Genomic DNA, 27018 nt, shown 5'->3' with positions numbered 1-27018 from the left:
GCGCCACCAGCCGCTGCGCATGCGCCCCAACCCCTCCCTACGCCCTGCCAGGCACGCATGCGCCCCGCGGCTTGCCCCTTCACCCACGGGCTTGCCGCGCACGCGCACGGGCACCCCCCCGTCCTATTGGCCGGCAGCTCGTCGCGCCCTTAGGAGCGGCTTCCCCGGTTCACCGACCGCCGGCCGCCGCGCACGCGCTCTCGGCAGCCCCCGGCCCGGCTCCAGAGGAGCAGGCGCATTTCCCCCCGTCCCAGCAAGCTGGCCGGCTGCCGCGCAGGCGCAGTTGAGACCCTTTCGGGAACGTTCTGTCTCGCAACTACCTTCCTCTGCAAGGGAAATCCTGTCAGGGTACGGGCCGCCCGCAGCCCCGGTCTTCCCCGCCCTGCCGGCGCCGGGGCCCTTCCCTGTTACCGACTCCTGCTGCAGCCCGCGCCCTTCTCCGCACAGCCCACCCCACCCCCTCCTCCGACAGCCGACTGCCCGGCCCCCCGCAGTCGGGCCGCGACCTTCCCTGCTCTCCCCCGCTCCCTCCCCCTCCCGCCCCGGTCTCTTTTTTTTCTTTTTCCTTCCCCCGAGCTCAGCTGCCGCCCGCTAAGAGAGCGCTCCGAGCCGGCCTCGGGGCCGGTCGTGCCCGCGGCTCCCTGCGTTCGCGGGGACATGCGGCTTTGAGGAGGGAGCCTCACGTCAGCCTCAAGCGTCTTCTCTGGAGCGGCGGACATGGGCCCCCCGCGGAGGGGGGGAGCTCCCCTCGCCCCACTCCTCCCTGCCCTGGTCCCACTGAGATCGGCAGGCGCTGACGGGGCCCAGGATCTAGCGGGATCGGACCCGTCTAGGTTAGAGTGGGGCAGGTGATGGTCCTTCCCTTGCTGAGGTCCCGGCATCGCCTCTTGCAGCTGCCTGGAGTGTCTTCTCGTTGAGACCAGAGTTCTAGCTGTGGGAGCACCAGGGCAGAACAGACTGCTCCGAGCCACAGGAGAGGGACGGAAGGGGCTGCCAGGAAGACCTTCATCCCTGCAGCGCTGCTGCTAGAGTTAGAGAGAAACGTGCTGCCTCTCCTCTCTGTTTCTTTTGATCTCCTGTAGAGGAGAGGTGAGTTGTTGTCTTTCCCTCTTGTTGTACTGTAGCACTGGAGAAAATAGGCTAGCTTGCAACCTGCAGAACTTGTTCAGGATGGCTTCAAGCCCCAGCCGACTGCTTGGTTTATTTTGAGAGTCAGCCCTGTGAAAAGGCCCACTGATGGAGAAAGAGATTAGCACCGTGTTAACTGCGCGGTTCTCTCTCCTTTGCTGCAGTGCCCACTTTCACCGCTGTCTCCTGCTCTGCCTGCTCCTGCTTTCAGCATGGTAAAGAAGAATACTATCCCCGATGGGTAAGTATCCCTCACACTAAGCAAGAGGCAGGAGCGGGCACAGTCCTGCCCACTGAGAAGGGGCACTGACTGCCCCAGGCGCTTTCTTTGCCACAAGCATCTTCACCACCTACAGCCAGGTAAGGTAGGTATCTTCTCCAAGACAGGAACAACCCAGCCCTTCATCCCCCAGGTGAGTATAATGCTCCAACCTGTCTGTGAACACTTCTCCTTCATCAGCCAAACACAGTCCCTTCTTCCTAACCTTCTTATCCCCAGGTGTATACTTACTGGGGAAATGGGAGAGTAGTCCATCCTTCTGACTGCTCAGATGTTTGCTACCAGGAGTGGAAGAAGAGCTAATAAGATGGGAGCAGGTGGTTGCATGCATGTGATCGAGGAGTATTTTCATGGATTCAGGTCCAGAAACATCCTACATTTTTGTTTCTAACAACAGGACAACAAAAATGTTTTATCTGCAAAGATAATAATAAAAAAAACCAGATGCACTATACAGGCTTTCCAATGACTTGATTGGGAGTGCACGTGGGGACCTTAAAACAGACACAGTTCTATTCTCCAGCTGTACTGAAAAAAAAAAAAAAGGAAGTCCAAGTTTAGAAGTTTAACCCACGTGTTACTGCTGACATCAGTATAAACTTACTGGTTAGGAGGGTGTGCTGAGATATAAAGGCACACTGTAATGGGACAATAACTTACAGTTTGTACATTATTTGAGGAAAGGTTGACATTATCCTGGTCTCACAGGAAGTGTTAAATAAGTTTATTAAGAACATTCTTGGGAGGAACAATAAAATACAAAAAGCATGATTCCTTGCAAAATATGTTGGCCTAAAAGCAATAAATAGAAACAAAATCTGAACAAAATTTAAAAAATAACTTCAAGAAATGTTGAGGTTTTTTTCATAGCTGGCAAACCCAGGGATTAAAATTAGAATAAAATTTAAGAAAAGCTATTTAAGCATGTCTTTCTCTGAAACTTTCTATGACATTTCAGTTAAAAGTTGGACAAAATTGAGCTAAAGTGGGTTAGGTTTGCAAGCAGTAATGCAGAAAGCTTGAAAGAATAACCGCCCTCCATGTTTTCTCCATACTTGGAAATTATTAGTAAAACTTTGAGAACTGGGTGCTCATTTCTCTGTTCTTTTTCCCCCTTGCATTTGAACTGGAGCAGCTTTCAGGTTACATGCATTTTTTCTTTTAAGTATGGAAGAAGCAGTGGACTGTACTTTTGGCTTCTATGATTGGAAACTAATACCTGTGTATCTTTCAAGGAGAGAAACATCTACTGTGGAGTAATTGGATATAAAGTTAGTGTTAAGATCTGACAAAGCTTAGAAACTGAAGTGCTTTCAGCTTCACATACTTACTTTTTGATGCTATTAACAAATTGGGCAAGACACCCACAGTATTAGGGGTTTGACAGTAAAGTTTAAGGAATTGTCAGTGTCCCAATCTCATGCAGCAGTATATTGACATAATCCTTGTGTTAGCACAGCCTGTTGCAATTCTTCGCTGTGAATTAGTTTAGTACACCAGGAAAAAACAGCAGTGAACCCTGGAAGAGGACTTAAGGAAAACTAATTTTAACCTAGGTGATCCTGCACGTGCAATTTACTGGCTGCAGAAATAGTTGTTGGCAGAAGTGAGATTGTGGTACACTGTAGTGTAAGGACCAGTCCAGATGGTAGCGTACTATGGAAGTACAACCTCAATCATATCACAGTATTGTAATAGCAATAAATCTAACAGTAACTGTTCTGTTTTTAGTGATACTGCAAGAGAAACACTGTGGTAGACAAACAAAAGAAAGTCACACTACATACAGACATTTCTAAGATTGTCTTTCTGTTACTGCCTCAATTCTTTAGAGAGTTCTTAACACTTTTAATCCAAATTCTGTTATGCTAATTAAAGCAATACAATAAATTTGAGATTTCAATTAAGTTATAAGTAGCTAGGAATAGTGCAACTAAACAAGAAACAAGTATTTTTTTTTTACCTCATCAGCTAATTACTGTCACCTTTTACAATACTGTGTCTGCAGCGTAATTAAAGTTGCCTTTATGTAAGGGTTGTGCTATAGCACTGCACAACCTTGCTAGATATCAGCACTTTGAGTGTACTCAGCACCTAAAGTAATATTAAAGTGGTATAAATTGCCAGTGTTGCCACTGGCTCTGCACTGCTGGACTTGCACCTTATTCTTCTTGGCCCACTCTTGTTCTTGTGTCCCTGTCACTCAGCCCTAGCCTGGAATGTTTGATCTGATGCTATTTGCACCATCTTCTCCAGCAGTGAGAGGAGGAGGTGGACTGAAAGTAATAAGACTTCCTGTATTCCTTCATAGTGAAAGCATTTCTCCTTTTTCCCACTAATGTCTTGGAGCAGAGCTAAGGTTTACAGTATCCATTGCAGTCTCAATCCTAGAAAGTAGTGCTGGAGAAGTGATGCTGTAACGAAGTGAGACATCAGTATAAAAGGGGGATTCAGGTGACCCCTTGCACTGCCATTTCCACCACGGAGTCAAGTTCTGGTTCTTCACAGTGTCTGAAATAGTATTGTCCTTCAGTAGTTGTATACTATGATGTTTTAGTGGAGAACCAGCCAGTAAAAGGAGTTCAAGTTACATAACAGTCATAAAATACTATGATGTTTTTACAGATTTGTACATGTTTGTGATTCAGCATCCAAAATCCTACTATGGGTATAATTTCATAAACTTAGATTCTGTTCTGAAAAGCACCTGCAGAAATGTCACCTTCTTGCATGTTTCCCTTAAATGGTATAAAAAAAAATACCAGGAGTGGGATCTTTTTATTATAAGGACAAAGCTGAATTATTTCTGCCTATGCACGATAAACATACTTGTTTAACTGAATTGTTTCCATGCATACTTAAAAGCATCAGCATTTTCATTTAGGCAGGAATGTTAAAGACTATGGCATAACTGGTTGTGCATGTTCAAGGGTGGATGGGAGAGAAGGGTTACCATAAGGTGAGAGTTTATTTGTAAAGTAAAAGTGCTTCATACCATCAGGCGTAGAACGTTTGCATTTAAAAACGTGGGATGGAGAGAAATTACTTCTTATAATACCTGAGTAATGATAACATTGCTGTAAGAGTTGAAGGCCCATATCTAGTGTTAAAATACACCACAAGTACAAGCTATGCGATTACTTACTGACATAGTAAGGAAACTTCTTTCCCATGCTTTACATCCACACTATTTTTTTACAAGCTATGACTTATTTGTGTCCCACTTACAGGGGCTGAAGAAAAGCAAAGTGAGAAGTCTATTTAGTATCAAATGAGTAAGAGCTATATTCCCTCCCTTCCACTTTTGACCTGTTCAGTATGCGTTCCGTCTTGACAGCGTGTCATGGTCTTTTTACAGCTATCTTTGCTTCAGCAGGATAGTATTGAATCTGGTGTCTTTAGAGGTATGGAAGCCACTCAGAAAATAAAGCTGTGTCTATATCATGCAGAATCAGTAGCCAGAAAAAGAAGAGGTTCCAAGTAGTATTTTCTAAGTGATCTTGCTACAGCTGACAGAACTTCACACTTGAGTTTCTCTACAGTTAGAATAATTACCCTTTTTGAGTGTTTTGGAATTCACTTTTCCAGAAGTTCTAAATGTGTAACTGCTTCATAATAATAGATGCTCATGAGGGGCTCCAAAACTGTAGAAAGCCTTGAATTGTTAAGCATAGCTTCAGGTATTGCTCGCTGAACTTACTTCTCCACCCACTGTAGCTTTTGAGTGATACCTATTTACAGTGTTTTACTAACACTGATTTTTAACTATTAGATGAAAATCATTCTGAATTGATGACTTGAGTTCCATACTAATTCTTTTACTCTAGAATACTTGAACACATTATTGCTGAACTTAATGTTACACATGTGGAAATATAAGATAAGAGAGCTTGCTTACTTTTATATTTAAGGTATAAAATACCATAATTACTCTGTAGAGGTATTACAGTATAGAGATTTTATTCTTCTTTTTTTTTTTTTTTTAAGCATATACTATTGTAAACATCAGTTTCATAGGCAATCTAAAGGGGGTTTAGGCTTCAGAAAGACCAACAAGTTCTAAATGTTTGCCATAAACAACTTGTATCTGTTGACAGTGTGCTGTGCTCTATATTTTTATATAACTCTGTCACTGAGATCTCACAAACTAAAGACATGAAACTTTCAAATAATTTCTAATTCAGTAGTTCCATCATATTGTATCTATGAATTATACAGTAGCTTTCTTGTCTAGCTTGCCATTAAAAATGTACATGAAACAAACTGTTTTTCTTTAAAAATATCACAGAGGAAAATAAGTAGTAAGGTATCCATCTGTTTAAATGATTGAGTATGAATTAATTACATACAGCTGCATTTTTTATCTGCTTCAGTTAAAACTTCCAGTAGAGCCAGCTGTGGAACACAGTTATGTCATATTTTAGTTTAACATTTCTGTTAAGGGGATATAGTAGTTATAATTTCCAGTATGATTTTCGAAGTTTTAGAACTGATTCATAGTAAGATTTACTTAAAACAACCACAAATTATGCTCATATCAAATGAATAAAGTTTTCTTAACTAGATTTCAAAATTGTGTTGCATAATTACATATATGACTGATATTTACAATCTGTGCTGTGTTTTGCAGTTCATTGATATGTAGTTTTGTATGTTTAAAAACTTACATAAACATCTTCACTATCACATTTATTTTTTGGTTTTTAATAGCAAGATTTATGCAAAATATAGCTGTTATAATGTTCTTTGCTTGGATTGTTATTTTGGCATTCAACATGCCTTTGAGCTTAACTAAAGAGGCTGCAGAATGAATACTAAATTTTGCCTTACTCAAATTTGCTGTAAGCTTGTCTTCATCATGGGCATTTCTATAATGTCTTCTGTTATCCCACTTGAAGCTGGAGACTGCAATGCAGGCCCTGTTGATGATCCGCAGTTGAGTGGTCTTGGAGCTGATTGTTTTTTAAAAGTGTTTTTCTAAGTTTTTGTTGCTGTTTGTTTTTTTCGTCTGTCCTCGAACAGAGGCCATTTCACTGGTTGCTGCTGTTACAAAGCATATTGCTGCTAGATTCTTGGGTTAATCTAGATCACATATCTTGTAAACTTTTACTAAGATGCATGAAGCTAGTTTCTCTTCTGTTGTTTTATTAAATATCTCTGAAATTTTTAGTTTAAAGACAAAGACAATAAAATATGCTTGCTTTTTATTTAAATTAAAATGGATGAGCAGGGTAATGTATTGTCATGTAAACTAGACCTAAAAACCTCTAACAGATTAGCTAACTAGAGTCTGTAGTATCAGTAATAATTGTATTTATTTATTTAACTGGAAGCCATTCAAGCATCACAGAAATTTCAGAGGGAAAGTAGGATGATTTTTTTTAGTTTGATTTTAACACTTTTTCTCAACCAATACGTGATTCTTTTGTTTAGAATGGCAGGCAAAATTCTGCCTGTGTTTCAAGATAATTGGTGGTAGTTGGGGAGTGATGAAGACAAAACATGATGGGAAGTGAGAACTGTGAAAGCTAAACAGTTAAATAATTGGTTAATTTACATGTTTTGTTGACTTTCAGGTCTTGATCTGCATGTAGTCCATGGATTGTTTACCTGTTTGAAAACTTAGAAAAATAAAGCTGTAATTGAAAATGTATCATGTGTGCGCAATATGTCACTTTTTGTTTAAGTGCTGTTCTCTCTTAATTACTTTTCTGTTTGAACATGCAAATTCTGGGGGTTTGTGGCTTTGGATAGTTTAGAGTTCAGAAAAATTTTAATTACTGTATTGGGCCCGTAAAAGCCTATCATATCTATTTTGATGCAAACTTAAGAGTTTGATTTGCAGTTCTTTTTACACAGTTCTTGAAATTCTGAAGGGTTTTGTGAAAGAACCAGAAATATCACAGATTTTAAGATGATAGTTTGCTTTAATGTATGCTGACCTAGATTGTCTGAAATTTGACAACCATTGTGTTTTGCACAGGAGTTCTCAGACTTCAGTTTCTTCCTGGATATGTCGTCTTCTGACTATTATTTGTGTTGGGAAGCTGCAGTGTTTCTCTGAATTTACATGATTGCATTTTAGATTCTTACCACAACATCTTTCTAATGTGAATGGCATCAGTTCCATGGCCAGAGCTATCACCTCTGTGATGCAAATGCCTAGATTTATTTCTAGGCGTAGAAATAAATTTCATGTCTGTGTCTCAGTAAGATACCACTGCCTTTTTCAGGAAGTTCTTCCTGCCATCTTTTCAGCTACTTCGTGTCCAGCTTGTTTTTCACTCAAGCCTCTATTACCATTTGGTCATTGATACAGGAATGATGATGGTGCCAAGGCTTGTGATAACACCTTTGACTCCTGGCTTTCTTCCTTCCACTTACGTTCAAGCAGGACACAAATCATGTTTCACAATTCTCATTCATGCTTGTTAAAATGCTTATTTATGTCTTTGCTCCTGTAACTCCTGTTTATGTGACCACCTGCAGCTCACTTGTCTTTGGTCATTTCTGCCTTTATCTAGACTTCTTCTGTAAGAGTTTTACTTTCTTTAGTCCCCGTCACCTATAATTCCCAACCATATTCCTTTGTTGACAACAGAACAAATTTGAATTTATTTCCTTAGCCAATCTTTGCTTAATTTCAATCTGCTGTTTTTAATTTGAGATAATTTTTAGTTCTGCAGCAGTATGCTGAAATTTCCTTTTTAAATACCATTTTAAAGATAACATGGAACACATACCCTTTATATTTTTTGATGAAGAGTGCCTTCTGCTCATTTTCTACCATAGAGCTGTCAGCAGCTTTTGAGTTTCTTGCTGGTTTTGCAGATTTTTTTTCTGGGAGGATTTAAATGGCTTTAAATACAGGAGAATAAAACCCCAAGTTTATTAATGTCTGACAACAAACTGTGTAATCCTGGTGCATTGTTCTGTCAATCCCTTAATCTGAAAAAAGTTCAGAATTTTTACAAAGCCTTTTTTACATTGCTAATTAAAGAAAATAAGATTTTTAAGCCTTTTTTTTATAATTTCTTATTGGCTCCTAATTGCTTATATTTATGATAATCATGGTAGATTTCCACTCATAGTTTTCCAAGAGAAAGCAAGTTAATTTCTCATTTATCACATTTTTTAAATTGTCTTACTACATAAGGTAATTGGTCTTTCATGGTTGGGATTTTTTACTTCTGCCTTCCTTCAAAATGTTTCTAAACATGTATATGTGAATATGGCTGGCTGTCAGATTAAATCCTGCTTTTGTAAAGCATTCTGTACATTTTATTGGTGGAGGTAACATCCAAGAGTAATTGAACTAGGTTGAAAGAAAAAATACTGTGTTCTTGTTTGTTTTATCTCTATGACGGCATTTGCTGCACTAGTTTCTATATCTCTAGGTACAGCCCATTTTCTAATTCTATTTGGAAGTCTAAGAGCAAAAGCAGGAAGAGTATTTCCTTGCTTTAAATAAAGACATGTAATTTCCAGAGTTACTAAAATTAGCAAGAGGCAGGAGCTGTTATTAAACCTTTGTCATTAATTTTAACAGTAGTTTGATTAAATATACATTTAAATAAGATTCACAGCATTTAGTGCCTTTCTAAGATGAAGTGAATGAGATAAAATTAAACTATCCAGAGGGTGGATTTCACAGTTTTTCTGTAGATTTTGTTTAATTGTTTTTTAACTGAGCACTTCTTGCAACTAAGATATTTCATTAAGTTGTGGGTTTTGTTAGCTTCAGTAGTATTTTCAGTCCATTTACACTGTGATCTTTATTGCTTCATATACAATTTATCCATCTTAAACTAGAATAAATGGAATGTAGTCTCAGATTTTTGTTTTCATATTTTACAACTAGTGTACAACTACCAGACTCCAAAGTTTACAAGCTTGAAAATTCACTTAGGAAGACTTCTAAAGTTAGAACACTTTTCTTCTATAATACACAATATGTAATTTTTTGAGCAATGCTTTTCAAACTCTGGTGATTGAGAACGTGCTCTTTTTTTCCCCTGCATGCAACTATCCTAAGCTGAGGGAATATATGAAGTAGGAGACTGTTTCTTCCCTCATTGCAATTTTGAGGTACAAGGTTCCTGCAATAATTTTGAATTTAGTAAAAGGTTTTACTGCAAACACCTCTTGGTGATTTAATCTCTAGCTTGCCCTTATACGTTCTCACTTTGTATGTCTTGTATGTGACAGCAGTTTGCAGCAGCCTTCCTAATGATGAGTTACTGTTACCCCTTTGTTATTTCATTTGTTATCCATTAAACTAAGCATCTGTATGTCTACATTGTGAGCCTCAATCTGTTCTTTAGCTCATGATGAAGATGAAAAAGATAGTGCTAGACATTGATGTAGTAGATTGTTACATGATTTTTTAGTTATCAATTAATGTTTCAGTCACCATGCTGTAAGTGTTTCCTTTGTTACTTCCAAGCATCTATGAATGGTAATATTATTTATATACTATGACAAGGGTAATTATGGATATTTCATTGAGAGTTTTGCCAGCCAACATCTAGATTGTTATGGTCCCATATGGGAATTGTGAAAAAAGTAAAATACTCAGTGGTTAGAATATTTTAAAATGGAATATTCAGTTTATTTCATAAATGACGTGGTTTTATGGAAATCAGCAATCTAGAAGCTGTTGGATGCTCCCCTTAAAGGGAGACATTAATTTAAATATTAATTCAGAAAATTGTGAGTGAATGGACACCAGTGTTAAAGAATCTTATGAAAATGTTTTGTATTTTAATAGTTGAGGTATTAGCTGAAAATGCAAAAAGGCTATGTAGATTTCAAGTCATCCAGCTGCATCTTCTGAGGTTGTAGAGGTAATTTGTCCTCACATGAGGAGAAGACATAAAAGTCCTAAATTTAGGAAGTTACCTCTTTGAAGGTAAAATTGATCTGCTGATTAACTTGTTTTCCTCTTCACATAAAGCTTTTCATACTTTAAAAAAAAAAAATGAAATCTCTGAAATGGGATACATCAAGAGTTTTTTTCAGTACAATGTAGAATTTGTGCATACCAGTTCTTTGTGGTTTTGGAATTACTAGTATTTTGAGTGTTGTAACAAATCTTCATGTTAGTAGGTGATTTTTGCCAAGTTTTGGTGTGATGGGATATTCTCGGTATTTTTCAAAGTACCAAGAGAAAGTGCAGTCAGGAGTGTTTGAAAAAAAAGCATATTACAAAGTAAATACATTTGCAAAATCTAGAAGCTTTGTATTTTTAATGAAAGTAAACTTTGCATTTCATTGTCAATTAAATGATTGATGTGAGCATATGATAACTTTTTTAAGGGTATTTGTTTCAACCACGTTGAAAAATTTCCACTAACTATAATATGACAATACTTTTTTACCTGTTCAACCTTACCCATCTGCTTTGCTTTATATTGGTGCTACTTGTTTGTAAATGCTATCCTGGGATTTTGAGGGGAGACATTTTTTGGAAGTTGAAGAAGGAAGGAAAAAGACTGTTTTCAAATGTCCTGATGATACCTTGAAACCATGTCATGGAATAATTGCAGATTTCGGGACATAATTCTACTGTGTGATAACAACAGTTGTGCACTTTACCTCTAAGAAGTATTTTCTTTGTGGTGGTGCTCTATGGAGAATAAAGATTCATTTTATTATGGCTCCTGAGTTCAGACTTACAAACAATAAAAGTGTCTTTCTTTAAGCTGTGTAGTGTGCTAAATAAGCTTCTGCCCTGATCAGTGCTGTAGCAATATTCTGTTGATATTCTTCCAGCATCTTTTAGGCAACACCCTGTTTCTTTTGTCCCAAAATAATGCTGATCTATTAATTTTATTCAAATATATAATAACAAATTTTTATAGTTATTCTAAAAAGATCTTAGTTTCTTGGTGAAACAGGCAGGTTACTAATGGAAGATGGATTTTTAAAAAGATTTTACTTGTATATCAGGATTTAATTGGTCATTTTTTCAAACTCATGCACATCAGTTACAAATGCTTGCTTATGTGGTGAAGGAATTTTAGTAACTATTGGATCCTGCTGTTTGGAAATCTAAATCTTAATATATTATGCTAGTAGCTGCATGGCCCATCATAGAAAAAAAGGTAACTATCATATCTTTCTGCTTGGAGAAGTTTGAAATAACTGTTACATGCAAGGTATGTGAAATACGGCACCGGATTTGCCAGATATTTGAAAGATACTTCACATATTTTGAAATAACTGTTATTATAATTTCAAAGGAGCATAATTTTTATGTGCTTTGTATTACCAAAGTTTTAATCTTAAGAGGAAATACTTTTCTTTTTTTTTTTTTTTTTTTTTTAAGTTTTACGTGAGGCTGCAAGTGTCTTCGGTTGAATCATGTAATTTGAAAATATTTAAAAATAAATATTTGTTTCATTACAGATGGCGGAGTTTGACACCAGTTGGACAGCCTATACCAGGAACTAGATTTATTGCATTCAAAGTACCTTTAAAAGGGGTATGTATAAAAAGTAACTACAGATTGGCTCTGTTAGATACAGTGCAAAAGTAATGAAGAATAGCAGGAATATTCATGCAAACTTCAGGAAAGTTCTATGAAAAAATAATTTATTCAGATTTAGCTCTTCCAGTCATCTAGTAGTGGCTTTTGTACATAATACGCTATGTTTTTTCTCTTTCTTTTAAAGTTTTTATTTGGTGTTACTCTTTTTATTTATCTTTTAAAAATCATAAAATCTCTAATCAGTCAGCGCAATTAATTTGATCACTATCAAGTGGCCAAATTCATTTGGCTTTTCATGACTGTTGTAAGAAAATCATACAGAAGGGGTTATGATATGAATAACAAACAATCTAGACAACATAAGCCAAAATATAATTTTACAAAAGTCAAGCACTCATTAAATGATACCAGCCACTGCAGTACTTTTGAAATTATAGATTCACATTACCAATTTCATAAGCAAAAAGCTTCAGTGATCTGGAGGAATGCAGTATGTTTAAAAAAGAAGTCTTCATAGATTTCTTTTATTAATGTGTTAGTACTTCCTTTAGATTCTTACTAACATGGAGTGCCTTTTTAATCTATTAAATACACTGAAATCTTTTAATTCTTTGTGACAATAAACGTGGAGGCTGTCTTTTTCAGACTGTTCAGTTCTTTGGTGGATTGAGGCATAGAGCAAATTAGGGCAAATAGGCAAATTTGCCCTTCTGTATAGATTAACACAAAGGCTGTATAAATTAACTCTCACAAGTCTGCTTCAGATACACAGGAAATAAAAGTTTCTAAGCTCTTTTAAAGTTCAGTGGCTGGACATAACTGTAGCAGTTAAGAGTAAATATTCCATCTAAGCTGTTGTTTACAGATTGCACTCTAGTATTCATGTACAAAAAATTTGGTTCTTTGGGTATACTAGTGCCCATTATGTTTTCAGTCACCATTCAGTTCGCTTTTATCAGCAACGACTGAAGTGGAACACTTCCAGGGTTTGCTTCCTGCAGCTGCTTTTACAGATTTGCTGTGATGGTTTGGTTCCTTTGACACCAAGGATCTCTTACTTGACATTGGTCATGTTCTCCACGGTACTGATGGATGATACAACAGTCATGTGTCTTTCTACCAAGACTGCCAGTGAACAGATCTAGCAGTAAATATAAAATTCAGTAGATTTATAATTAGCTTCTTTGCTATTGGGGTATTTGAGAGAGGATTTTTTGCATCAGCTTCTGTAATTCCACTTGATCCAGCACCAATTTTTTGCATAGATATGCTATTCTAGGCAGGATTTGTTCAGTGCGTGTATTTCCAGTCCCTGTCCCTGTCACTCCAGATTTCAGAGGAAGATACTTCGTTGCTAAATTTACTCTTTCCCTGTAGCTCCTGTGATAGTCTGGAAGGAGCCCCCCCCCCAAGATTACAAAAAGGGCAGACATTCTTAGAGAACATTTATAGCAATATATCGCAATTAGGCACTTTATGTAAGTGTGTTGTTCACTTCCAGTCCTACTGATCTCACTGGGGCATAGATCCCTGCTCTGTGAAGCTGTCTTTGAACTTCGCCAGATATGAAGTCTGGTACTCAAGAAAGCAAAATCTGTAACATTTCTGTCCCTTCAGTTTGTTCAGTCTCAACTATGCAAGACAGAGAAATGACAAGTCTGCCAGAGAATGTGTGCTTGAAGCTCATGAAGTTTGTGGCAGAATACACATAAAATGCATAACTGGCTGAACTGTGATGTCTTCGGAAAGATGGTGGAGGTTGGTAGATCGGTCCAGAAATGCTGAAGACCTGATTGGTCATAGTCTGTCAGAAGTCCTGTTATTAAATTGGTGGAGTAGACCTCTTAAATATGCAGCAGTTTCCTTCTTTGCTACCTATTAGTAAATTGATGATTGGTGATTTCACCCCAAGGGAGAAAATGTATTTTCAGTGTTTCAAGACTCAAGGCTTATTGTTTTAGCAGAAGATGTGCTGCTAGTAAAGGCTTTCTTAATCATGGGTTTACTTCAAAGGATTTTCCATCCTTCCTTTCCATTGTAATGCTAACAGTAACACTGTAGTATAGTAAGGACTTGGCAAGTTCTTTCCCATGCCATTAGAAGGGTTTTAGAATTGACATAGATTTCTCACGTTCTCAAAGCCCAATTAAACACCTAAACTACTGAATACTCAGCAGGAGTTTTTCAGAAAATTCCAAATAGTCTTTCAAAACATAGTCTTCCGTAACACATTTAACTGTTCACTTAGTCAAGCAATATGCTTAGAGATATCTTATTTTTGTAAAGTTTGTGTGACTTCACATAGTAAAAGGAAAAATTCTTTAACATTCTACCATAGAACTTTTGCAGATTCACCATTGTCACATCAAAGTTAATAAGTTCAGTTTCAGATTTTACTAAAAGTTACTGCTGAACAGCAGTGAGATAACTGACTCGTGTTGATTTTGTTTGAACCTCAACACCCTCCAGTGTTTTTTTCAGCAGTGCACCAGTATCTGAAATACACAGGACTGAATATTTCTATATGCTTTCTACCCGACTTTTTAGCTCATGCTTCCTAATCACATACCAGCTTTGCTAGGACTGTCCTGCTGTTTATTCTTCAATTTGGTTTCCTGTCTCTGTTTCCAGACACAAGATGAGTGCTTGCTAGCATTTTAGATTATAATCCATACAGTCAAAAGAAGGAATGGTTAGTTACCCTATAGCATCTGTGGTTCCAAGAGGTATGTGGTCTGTGGCTGCCTTCCTTTCCATTAGTTCTGAGTCCAGTCTGAATTCTTGTTGACAAAGGAACTGAGAGGTGGTTGAGGCTGCTGCATCTTTTGCCACTGTCTTTACTGGTTGTGGCTGAGACTGTGTCAAAAGGCTTTCACAGTGGACAAGCACACTGTTCAGGGAAAATCCAGTCTTGTGTATATGAGGCATTTTCATACCTACAGTGAAGAACACATTTTAAAAAACACAGCTACAATAGGGTGAGTAAACATTTTTCCCACTGTTTCTGTCAAATGAAATCAATTATTCATTACCCACCAACATGCAACTTTCTTAGTCACCAGATTTTAGTCTCATTTAATATTTCCCAGTGCTAAATGACATGCAAGTCCACTCTGCCAAGAGATGAAGCAGGGATAAAAATGTCTGCACAACATTTGTGGGGAGAAAGTTAAAACCTTTAAGAAGAAATTAACTCTTGTATCACAATTTTTAATGTTTTATGTGAAATGCACTGGTAATTTTTTGATTACTGTGCAGGATGAACTATGTTTGGGGGAAAGTGGATTGGGGTGGCTTGCTTTTTGCTGATGTTTAGTTACTTAAAAATCAGTATATACATGCTGCATTTTGCAGGATTTTCATGTCAAATTAGTGCTTATTTTAATAATGTTTGTTAACATTGTACAAGTGGAAATTCTCACACATTTTCTTGCATTTTCATCTGAATAGGAATACACAACAAATTCTTGCTTTCTTTTTATTTGGTTCCTTTTATCAATATAATAAATGGGTATGGTTCTGATACTGTAAACATTCCCTTTTTGAATACTGATGTTTCCTAGTCCTAATTAAAACAGCTGAATATTACAAATGTCTTGTTGTTAGAACTTAAAAAGAAGATCTTTCTTTTCCATTTTCATTGTAGGCAATTAACCAGAGGCTTACCCCAACCCAGAAATTTACACCAAAAGACCTGATTGCTGCAATGAAAGCCCTAAATGTGGAGCTTGGATTAATTATTGATTTAACATATACCACACGATACTATGAAGTTAAGGTAATACAAGCATAATAACAAAATAAAATAGTTACTGCAACCTTTGTTTTACAGTATTTACACATTTGCTTACCTTGAATTGGGATAGACAAGTGAGCCATCTAGACTTATTTTGTGTCTCTGATAGAAACTAAATGTTTTATCACAGAGGAAGTAACTCCTCCTCCCAGCTGGTTGTATTTGTGGCTTATTTGTATTGTGGTAACTCAGAGTAATGGGTAAAGACTTCAGTGCCAGACTCTGCAGAAGAGATGCAGAAGACTTACAGCCTGTGTCCTGAAGATGTTCTCATTTATTCCTAGGGTCTTTTTTTACTGATCTTCAGTGGAATCCACTAAGAAAGTGTACATTTTTAAACTACTTCATCAATTTCAAAATTTTTACCAGTATGGTCCAAACAATTGTGATTAATCAGCCTCCTATTGAAAAGGAGAATAAATAGCAATGTTATAACTGAATGCTAATCTTTGAATTTACATGGGCTGTGTAAGCTTTAGTGGGGTGAATGTATGAGTACATATATGATTGTGGGTGGGAGGGACAAATATTGCTAATAATTGTAAAATGGGTTAGAATGGAGTTACAAGAATCTGCTCTCTAGTTAATGTGCTTCCTTATTAGCAGGGATAAGTAAGTCTTCTGTTGAAATTTCTTTGAGATCAGGTCTTTAAAGTAGAAATGTAAATGGTAGTTTCTGAGAGTGTATCTCTATAGAATTGTGTCAAGATTGTTTTCAGTTTCTACTCAAAGATTTGAACTACTGTTTTACATTGGCATTATGTTAGATACTGCTTAAGGTTTTTCACTGATGTAAGACTTCAATAATTTTTACCATTTTTTTCTTTCTTCTTGTTGCTAGGATTTACCTAAAAGCGTGCAGTATAAGAAACTGTATACTGTTGGACTTGAAGTCCCCGATAATGCTACTATCCTGCAGTTCAAAAAATGGGTCAGAAAATTCCTGTGGGAAAATGCAGGAAATGGTAAATATCAGCATCTTATGCTGTAAAAATTGAAAAATTTTATTTCAGCGCTAACTGTATCATTTATTAATTTCAATAGATATTTATGACACCAGGGATCTCAGACTTTCCATAGCACTTTCCACTTTATTATTATCATAATAAGATACATTATGTGAATCAATACATATCTTTTCATATTCAAAACATGTCTTTTTTAAAAATTAATAGTAACTTAAATGCCCTTCCTAATAGTATTGTATTTGCGTTATGTGTCAAAGTAACTGCAATAAGGCTTTCATCTGTCTGACCCAAATTGTCTAACATCAGCTTAGTATTGTAGCTGCCAGCCCTTTATGGATGTTCTAAATAGCACAGCATTTCTCTGATGGCACTAGGCACTGATACATGTGAGCAGCTTAAGTCCGTTTAGTGTGATGTGGCAGTTTTTTGATTTACAAGTCCATTGTTGCCCTCACATCCTAGCAATTCTTAAAAATCATATTAGAGACACAGTGTCAATGTTTCAACAGTGTGGCTCTGCTGCTGTTTTAGTGTTTATGCAATAGTACATTTCTTGCTGAGATGGTGTAAGGCACTTTTTGCCGAAATAAATTTGCAGGTATTTTGCCACAGCCTGTTTGCAGCTTTTGCCTTCTCACTTTTTTTGCTAGTGGTTCTTAGTAGGCAGTTTGTCTTTAACTGTTTGTCTATCCAATATTGGAGGACCATTCTTTCAAGCTTTTTCATGCTACTTGCTGTGGTTACTTTGGCATTTTCTGTGAGAAAGTAGAGATATTAACTGCCCAAGTACCTACAGTTTTTGCTGCAGAGCATAACCATGGTTTTGCTGTGGATGGTCAGCTCTGTTTTGTGAAAGAGCTCTGGCCTAAATCTCAGGTATGAGAACCTGAATTAGAAGTGCTGGGAAAATTAAAAGGTATAAGAAGAAGCCTTTGTCCTTGCTTGGGAATTTAGTGTGTAAATTCTTCCTTTGCTCTGTTTTGGCTTAGGGGAATTATTTGGAGATTATTAGTTTTCTTCTGGTTTTGATCTAGTGATTTTTGGTGTGACAAAGAATATAGTCTGTATTTTAATCTAATTATTTCTGATTCTCAGAATTGAGAAAATCAATTCCTAATTTGTTACTGGATGAAGACCTGCACTTTCAGCTAGTAAGACCATTTTGGCAGTGCTTATGTAACTTCAGAGTCAGGAGAACTTTAATTTTTATGTTAACTTACTCATTATAACTCGCCCTCTGTTTTAGATTACCCCTAAAATTTCTCAGGATTCTTCTTAGAAATAATTTTTGAAAAGTTGGGGGTTTTTTAGTGTCTGAATTGTTAGGACACCAACTTGTAATAAACTTACACGGCAATGCAACTGTCCTGTTCTGTGACAAAGTTGTATTTTATCTCATTCAAAAATTATTCAAAGTCCCATTTCAAAGACTGTCTGTCAGTAATTTGTCTCTGCCACAACTTTGTTCTTCTGATGATTAAAGTTTCTCTTTTAAAATCTAGCCTAAAACTCTCAATCACTTAATATACTTTTATTCTTATGCCAACTTTGCCCTTAAGTATGGTTGTTCTCCATCCCTGTTGTTATATTCAGTATCTCAGATTTGGTTTTACAGACTAAATAAAACAAGCTTCCTAGGTCCCTTCTCAAAAACTTCTTTTGTGACCATCATAGTAGCCCTTTCTGTACATACTTCAATGTGATTTTTTTTTTTCCACTGAATATGGGTAAGTAGAATTGTATGGGATAGCCTGGATGAGGTTTTATCAGTGCCTTGCATGACCATATTAGTGTTTCCCTATTTCTGTTGGAAATACCTCATTTGAAACACCCTAGTAATAGTAAGTTATTCTGCTTTTTAGCCTTTAGCTGATTAGTATAACCTTTCCAAAAAAGACATGATTTCTTTAGAGATTACTGGTGCTTCTTTTCTCCATGTATTTCATACTCCTAGACAATAGGTGCATTATGTGTATTTTCTCCTTTTTATAAGTTTTACGAGAATCTGTAAGTTCCTCAATTTTACATTTGCTTGTTTAGATTTGCTTTCAAAACCATATTTTATTCTCTTTGTCCTGTTACTGCAGTTGTGGCTGAGGCCAGCCGCTTTCCCTATCATCACTCCTGTTTCTTTTTTCCTACATTCTGCAGAGTTAATCTCAGTCTTCACAGGTTTGGAAGTAGTGAGCTAACTGCTGCTAGAGATCCAGCATGAAAAGGACAAAGTCTGTTCTTTTACAGGCGTGACAGTATAATTTTGTAAATAGCAAACATTATTTATCATTACTTTGCTAGAAAAGTACAGCTTTTTTTTTTTCTTGTCTTGCACTTATTTTTTAGTAATTTCACTTTCTGAACTATTAAAGACTGTGGTTTTCTTTTTGATAGAGAAACTCATTGGCGTTCACTGTACTAATGGAATTAATAGAACTGGCTACCTTATATGTAGGTAAGAGCTGTATAAAAAACAGAAATCATTGTTCTCAAAAGAGAGTGTCTTTATATTAATCTGTCATCCCTTTGGGACAATAATATAATCGTATTTTTCTTCAGATATCTTATAGACGTTGAAGGCTGGGATCCAGAGGCAGCAATCCAAGGTATGTATACAGTTTGAACTAAGGCACATGTTGGGCTGTAATTCACAATTACTACAATTGTATTCACAAATACTACAATTCTATTTTAGTATCTTTAGAGTTATTTCGTGTGCTGGCTTCCATAGAAGATTTTATCTGGCTTCATTCTATTCCAGGCAAGACTTTAGCATTAGCAAATTGACAGCATAGTAGGAGTATGCTTCAGCTGCTTAAAATCTTTTTTTTTTCCTTTTGCTTTGAAGGATTTTCAGTCATAGGTTGCTACCACTAGGAGTTTCAGTTGTTTAAAAAAAAAATGCTGCAATGATGCCAGCTTGCTGAAGTATTTAGTATAAAGTTAGAATTGTTTCAAATTCAGCATCTCATGGTGAACAGAAACTTGCCTTTCACATTTTTGTTGCTCAGTTTGAGCACATTTCATTAGACTTGTATGTTTTTTTCTTTAGCTTTTGGTGATGCTAGAGGTCATCGCATGGATGGTCTTGTATATCTCACAGATCTCAGAACACAACCAATGAGAAGGTAAACAAAGCTTTTAGTTGTATGCCTAAGATTTCCCAGTATGTCTGCTGGTATTTTTAAAAGTTCATTTCTAGTCATAAGCCAAAATTAACCCCCTCTTAAACGTTTAATATGCAACTACATATATATTTTAAGAGTTCTGATACAAATAACATGAAATGCAGTGTACTTCTGTCCTCTTTTGAATTTATATGGTTCAAAAGTTTTTTTTTAATCTGACAAATACTAATGAACATTGGTGTGGTTTTATCATACTGTGACAAGTGTATTGAGTCTGTTTTCTCTCATTTTAAGCCGAAAGAAGCTGCTGCAAACATAAGCTTTATAAGCTCTATGATCTGCCTGCTGTTGTTGGCATGGTAGAACCAGATCTTTTTTAAAAAATGGTAGAGCAGTTTGGGGAATGAAAAAGTATGGGGAAGTGGAAGATTGCTCTCAACTCCTCTGTTCATAGTAGTTGTACCCCCGGTGTGTAAGAATTTAATGCTTATCATATTCACCTAGGAATAGCTAACCTTTACAACTTCCTAAGTTATTTGTGCCAATGATATCTTGTAGCAGTAAATTGATTTAAAATTAATACCTGACTGATTTTCATCTTTTTAGTTTAATTTAATGCCCTTTGTTTTACTGCTATCGTTGTTTTGTAGTCTGTGTGTGATTAAGTTAGTCCCATGTCAGATTTTTTTAATAGGTATGGTGCTTATCTCACATCATGTAGGATGTTGTTCCAAGCTTATGAAGTTTAGGTATTCTCTTTCCTTTCCCTGCAGCCCTTCCCCAAATAAATTTACAAGATTAAAATTTGCTAAGTTATGAATGTCTGTAAATTTAACTTAACATACACAAATTTCTATCATTCTGAACTAAAAAATGTTATGTGGGTTTTTTCTCTTTCAATAGTATGTTTTAAAAAAGAAAGCTTATGTGAGGTGTTTTTATTCTTCTTAGTAACCTTGGAATGGATGTATGGGATTCAGATGAAGATATTATTCCCCCACCACATGCAATGGAAGGACCTGTAGAGCGGTTCCCAAATGAAGATTTTCAGGGGTAATATGCTGAAACATGGAATTAAAAGCCAAAAAAACCACACGGGGGAAAGATAATCGTTTCTTGTTGAAAATACTATAGATACTCCAATTTAAAAAAGATTTTATGAATATAGCCTACTCATGCAAAATATATTTACAGAATTTGATGAAACAGCGAAAAGATAAGGCAAGGAAAGGGAATGTGTGCTATTAGAAGTCCATAAGTAATCAGTTGACTTGGAAGAGTTTAGAGTTTTACTTTGCCCGTCCTTCTTTATTATTCTAAAGTAATCTGCAATTATTTTTAATTAATTTGGAATCACTGGTTTTGCCTGTTTAACAAGCGCTAGAGAATTACAATTGAATGTTTGCCACAGCTTCTACTATGACATTGAAAGTTTTATAGTCTTACAGTTTGGATTCTTGGTAGCTTTGATACCTATATATATATGCAACATCTTTCATATCAATTCTTGGTTAAAAAAACTTGTTTTCATTAATGACTTGTAGCACTTATCAGTATGATGTTCTATTTAAGATAAAAACTTCTTTACAGGTCTGGGAAAAGATTAAGAATTTATGATGACCACTCTCACAATGATTTGCAAGGACAGATACAGTTGAGAGATTTTGATTTCATCAGTAAGGGACCTGGACAAAGACGAAGACCATTTCATGACCATCAGACTCAGGACGATTTAAGAGCACCAATGCAGATGAGAAATTGGGACTACAACAGGGGACCAGGACAGAGGCGAAGACCCTTTCCTGATCACCAGTTTTATGATGATTATCAAGAAGACATGCAGCTGAAGGACCTAGACTTCAGTAACAAGGGACCTGGACAAAGGTTGAGACCTTTTCATGGACATCAGTTTCATGATGATTTACAGGCAGAGAGACAATCGAGGGACATTGAATTTAACAGAGGCCGTGGACAAAGGCAGAGATCTTTTCCTGACCATTCATCTCATAATGATTTGCAGGAAGACAGACAGTCAAAGGATTTTGATTTTGGTAGCAGGGGCCGTGGCCAGAGACGAAGACCGTTCCATGACCACCAATCTCATGATGAATTCCAGACTCAGATGCAGTTGAAAGACTTAGATTGTGTCAACAAAGGTCCTGGCCAAAGACTAAGATCTTTCCATGACTATCAGTCACACGATGACTTACAGCCACAGATGCAATTGGAAGATTTTGAATTTGTTAATAGGGGTCGTGGACAGAGGTTGAGACCTTTCAATGATCACCAGCCTTGTAATGACTTACAAACAGAGATGCAACTAAAAGATTATGATAAAATGGGTCCTGGACAGAGGCACAGACCTTGTCATGACCATCAGCCTTATGATGACTTACAGGAACAGACTCAGTTAAAAGATTTTGATTATGTTAGTAAAGGGCATGGACAAAGGCCAAGACCTTTTCATGATCATCCAGGGCACGATGACTTGCCACGTGAATGGTGTTCGGACAGGTAAAGCATCCTTGAGCTGTAAGACCAGAATTAGAGAATAGAAGTGTAAACCTCAGTATTTTTAAATTAAATTTCAAATTAATTAATTTTTAAAATAAATTAATTTTAAATCAATTAATCATCCTTTTAAAATCACATATAAATGATCGGTTAATTAACTGGTTTTATTTTGACTTACGGAATGGTTTGATGTAAGCTGGAGTGTTGCAGCTTTGAAAGCCAATGTTTCCTAAATTAGAAGGTTGTGCTTCTTTAAAGCTTATGTTTTCCTTTACCATTTTAGAGTCAGCTTGAAGCAAAACTCTTTGTTCCACTTTGTTTTGTATAGAAACTTACATTTAAAAAGCAATCCTCAAGACAGAAGAGGATTTGAAATTTTATTTATGCCCTCGGCCGAATGGAGATAAACAGTAATGCCACAAGGAAGTTTGACTTGCATTTGTTTATTCCACAAATTAATAATTTGTTAGAAATCCCTGTGCTTCTGAACTTGCATCATATTCTCCAAAATACAAATATCACTTATTAGTAAACCTGTTGGATTCTGACATAGTATTTCAAAAGATTTTTAATATTTCAGAACGTATTTCAGATACTTGTTGGGCTAGTAAAGTTCCATTTAATTTCTTCCATTGTACAGCTGAAACAGGATATCATTACAATGAAGCATACCATTTTGAGGTGTTAAATTAATACAATTAAGACAGTTTTTATTAAAATTGTAAGTACATTTTAATTAAAAGTAAAAATATTTTTATTTCATTTGATAAACGCATATTTTTCAAAAGCTTACAACCATTGGTACTCTTCTTAACATGCGATTCTTTCGGTTCTTTGCAGAAGTCAATCCTTTTCTTCCCATGAAAATGTACCAGAACATAATTTCTCCTCATCTCCTTCACTTCACAGAGATTATGGGTCTGATAATGATGACTTTAACAGAAGTTATAGGTAAATATCAGATTTCATATATTGTTTTCTGACTTAGGTTTATACTGTTACTCCCCCACTTTCCCAGCTAAAAAATACAAATTAACCGCACAGTGTAAAAATTGATGTTAATATTTTTGCTTAAATGCAGTTTAAACCATTGAATCTGAACACTGAGCAAATAATGTGACTAATTTGTGGTCCATCTATATAGAGTGTGATTATGAATGGTTTGAGAATCCCTGACATAAGTCATTGACATGACAAGCACAGTTCAAGCTAATGTACTATGAAATATGAAAAGCTATTGTTAGTAAGCAAAAAAGCAAAATATGGATGCTGTATTTAATGCTTAATTGCTGTCCACAACAAGCTAATGAGTTTTACTGTGAGGGATGGTCAGACACTGAAACAGATTGCCCAGAGCAGCTGTGAAATCCCCATCCTTTGAGATACTCAGAACTCAGCTGGACATGGCCCCTGCACAAACTCATCTAATTAGACCTACTTTGAGCAGGTGGCCCTAGGTACTTCTAGAGATTCTTTCCAGTCTAAATTAATCTATGGCTCAGTGAGGGAGAAGATTTTAAAATTACAAAGATTGTTCTGAATTGGGTTTATACACCACTTTATTTTACAAAGGAAGGAAGGTACTTAAGAGTAAAGAGAATCCAAAACAAAAAGTATATATATCGCATATGCATTTTTAGATCCTTCCATAGGTATTTTGTAGGAGAGTGATTCTTCTATTGCAGAAGAATTAATAATTAAAATATTTGGAGCTATAAATCTGAAGTGTATTATTGCCTGTTCAGACTATGTACTAGAGAGCTACTATTAGATATTATTCACAGAAATGAAAACATGGGTTTAGGAGCAAAAATGGCCTCTAGGTAAAGAAACCCTCAGTAAACATGGAATTTTAATTAGAAACAGCACTTGAAAAAAAACATCTTCTAGTAGAATTACTTACTATAAAGAGCTGTAATTTTAATCACTAGAATTGAAAAATTAATATAAACAAGTTTACAACATCCAGTAGAGAGGATTTTAATTTTAGGGCGTAAAAACAAGAATGAGGGTCTGAATTTTCTTTCAAGGTTACACAAGTTTAATTTCTAATGGTGACCACCAACAATAAATCAACTGTTTTATTTCTAAGGGTTTCACTGTTCATATTTGTTCTTCTTACAGTAATCAACCAAATTGTCCTGAAGACAATAGGAGAATGCATCCCTCAGATGAATTTAATAGAGGAAAAAACAGATTTGCACCATATTCTTCACGAACAGTGCATCCATCTTCATCTGTACACCAAGAAGATAGTTCAATAGACTATGAACGAAAACCTTTTCAAGGTGAAACTACCAGAGAGATGGAAAAAAGCAAAAGATTACCGGTTCTAACAGTTGATTACAATTATGGTCTGCCATTAGATTATGGACCTGAAGAGGAAGAGAGAACACATTATGATTTACCTCCAAGAGACCGCTACAACTGGAACTGAATAAAAAGGACAATGTTTGCTCAGCTTAGACTTACTTTTACCATTTTACTTTGTATGTGGACCTTTTTTTTTTTTTTTTTTAACAAATTAGGAAAATGCAAATTTCAGTAGTAGAGAACTGGTCTCTATTGTAAGATTAGCTTCTACTGATGTTTGGTTCTTTAAATTTATTAGGGTGTGTTTGTTAAGTGTAGTTGGAGACAAGGTCTCAGTACACATGGAATTAAAGTAGTCCTTCCTTTAGTGAAATTGGAACCCTGTACCTTAAAACAAACAACTTTCTGAGTGGTTGTAGTTGTGTCTTTTGTTTTACATTTCTTTAAAATGTATGTAATTTCCAGATGCAAAAGTCATAATAAAATACTGCTCTATCAGGTAGACTAGCATTGAGATTATAGAAAAAATACAATGAAATGAGTGAAGCAAAGTTATATCCACTTCATCCTTTAATTTGAAAATACCAGTTTGAATTATTGCTAACAATCTCTGCAGCATTGCAGTTTAATTCCAGGGTTTCTGTACTATCAACTGAACTAACCTAGTTGCACTCTTTTTTCATAGCAGAATTTTTTCCAGATTGCTAAGAATGTGGAAGCAAATGGAGTTTGAATACTCTAAATGTCAAACTTGCTTTTCAGTAATCTGAATATCCCATCCTGATTGTATATTTTTTCCTGATCCCATAAGTAATATGTTTCAGAATAGCCCAGTGTAAGTAAATTTCACAATTTTCTCAGCAACACATCCAAATGAGGTAGCTCATATATCATCAGCTTGCCTGTCTCAACTGGCCAAGATCAGTGGTGCCTATATACTTACACCTCCTTGTTTGTCAGTCATACCTGTCTTACTCTGCAGTTCTATTTTTTACTAGTTTCTTTTTACAGCACAGCAAAGTAATGTAATCAGAATAGAAGAATAACCTCTTCAGGTAAGTTACTTTTAAGAGTCATGTATTGAACGGTGTCCTCTGAACTGCCACTTCAGTGGGTCTCGAGAAGGTGGTGCAACAAACAGTAACTAAATTCATGCCAGCAGCTGTACGGTAGCACCAAAAGCTCCGACTGTGGATAAAGAAATCTTAGTTCATAGGATGGAAAGCAGTATTAATGTAATACTTAGGTAAATTTTTTAAATAACATTTTTCATTATTATTACATTTCCATAAATTAATATTTTAAAAGGTATCACAGTAAATAAGGATAAAGCTAGACTATGATATTAAAATAAACAAAATGAATGCTAGATATTTTAAGTCATGCAGTTAAGAAACTGCCTCAAAAGCAGCGTAGCTGTAAAGCAAGAGGGTGTAGGTATACACTAGAAAACTGCAAAAAAAACCCCGTGTTCATAGGCAGAACCCACAGAGCTTTTTTGCCTTTTAGCAGCAGCATAAAACCCAGATTTTCTGAATTCATGGTTCCATGACTACTAAATAAGGACTAGATTTGAAAAGTGTGGAACATCTGGCAACTCCTCTTGTTTTGTAACACATGCAGAAAGTTCCCAAAATAAAAGGATTCTGTGGATATAAATTCAAACTGCAAATGCTTCATTGCCTTTGCAACTGGTAGAACAACTTTGGCTTTGTTCACTGTACAAAGTAAATAGTTTTCTCATTTTCACGGTAGCTAGTCAGTTGTATTTGCCATTACATCTCTGATAGTGAGCCTCATTCATGTGGTCTCAGGTTGTGGAACTGAGCACTAAATGTTAAGAAAAGGCATTTCCTTCACTTGCCTTTTTTTTTTCTTTTTAAGTGAGGGGTAAGCTGAGACTTTTTATCTAGGCTTCTTTATTTTGGAGGCAAGGAAGATCTGCAACATGGGCTACTATATTGCCAGATTCTTTATAAAAACAACAACAAAAAAACCCTGGTATTCTCCAGCAGGGAGCTAAGAATTAGGGACTGGTATTACAAGCATTTGGGGTGGTTTTTTATACTATATATGCAGTATTCATAAAGTGAATAAAAAGCAAACATTTGCCCTTCATATTTTGGTTTTGGGGTTTGAATTATGTTTTTTAGGATAGAAGTGACCCTACAGTCAGTCCTTCGTTACTTCAGACTGGGGGTACTAGGACTCCCTGGAGAGCTGAAAAGCTCGTGCACTGGAAAGGTCAGTGCAAAGAGAAATGTGGCATAAGGAGTTAGGATCAGCACTAGCTGTTACCATTCCTTGGTCAGTTCTTGCAGAACCCTTTGAGGGTTTAGATACAAACAGTCAGATGGTATAATTCTTGTTATCTGACTAAATAAACATCACTTTTGTAACTATGT

At 36.4% G+C, this 27018-nt stretch overlaps 1 protein-coding gene across 5 annotated transcripts; it reads left to right on the top strand.

Moving 5' to 3' along the window:
* The first annotated feature begins 168 nt into the window (after positions 1-168).
* On the top strand, positions 169-26731 carry LOC128147184 (uncharacterized). Of its 5 annotated transcripts, none has more exons than XM_052799564.1 (12): positions 169-348; positions 1293-1369; positions 11819-11894; positions 15547-15678; positions 16538-16661; positions 19053-19113; positions 19218-19264; positions 19711-19786; positions 20738-20839; positions 21377-22300; positions 23141-23251; positions 24425-26731. In XM_052799564.1, the coding sequence occupies exons 2-12, from the start codon at positions 1341-1343 to the stop codon at positions 24735-24737; spliced, it is 1995 nt and encodes a 664-aa protein (XP_052655524.1). In that variant the 5' UTR covers positions 169-348; positions 1293-1340; the 3' UTR covers positions 24738-26731. The 5 variants fall into 5 exon arrangements, with proteins under 5 accessions (XP_052655524.1, XP_052655523.1, XP_052655526.1 ...); XM_052799563.1 differs by lacking the exon at positions 169-348 and adding an exon at positions 557-1089; XM_052799566.1 differs by lacking the exons at positions 169-348; positions 1293-1369 and adding an exon at positions 557-1089.
* Positions 26732-27018: the final 287 nt, after the last annotated feature.

The sequence above is a fragment of the Harpia harpyja genome, chromosome 10 (genome assembly GCF_026419915.1).
Source record: "Harpia harpyja isolate bHarHar1 chromosome 10, bHarHar1 primary haplotype, whole genome shotgun sequence".
NCBI classification, from domain to species: domain Eukaryota; kingdom Metazoa; phylum Chordata; class Aves; order Accipitriformes; family Accipitridae; genus Harpia; species Harpia harpyja.
The sequence above is the reverse complement of the archived record's forward strand: the minus strand, read 5'-3'. Positions and strand labels throughout refer to the sequence as shown.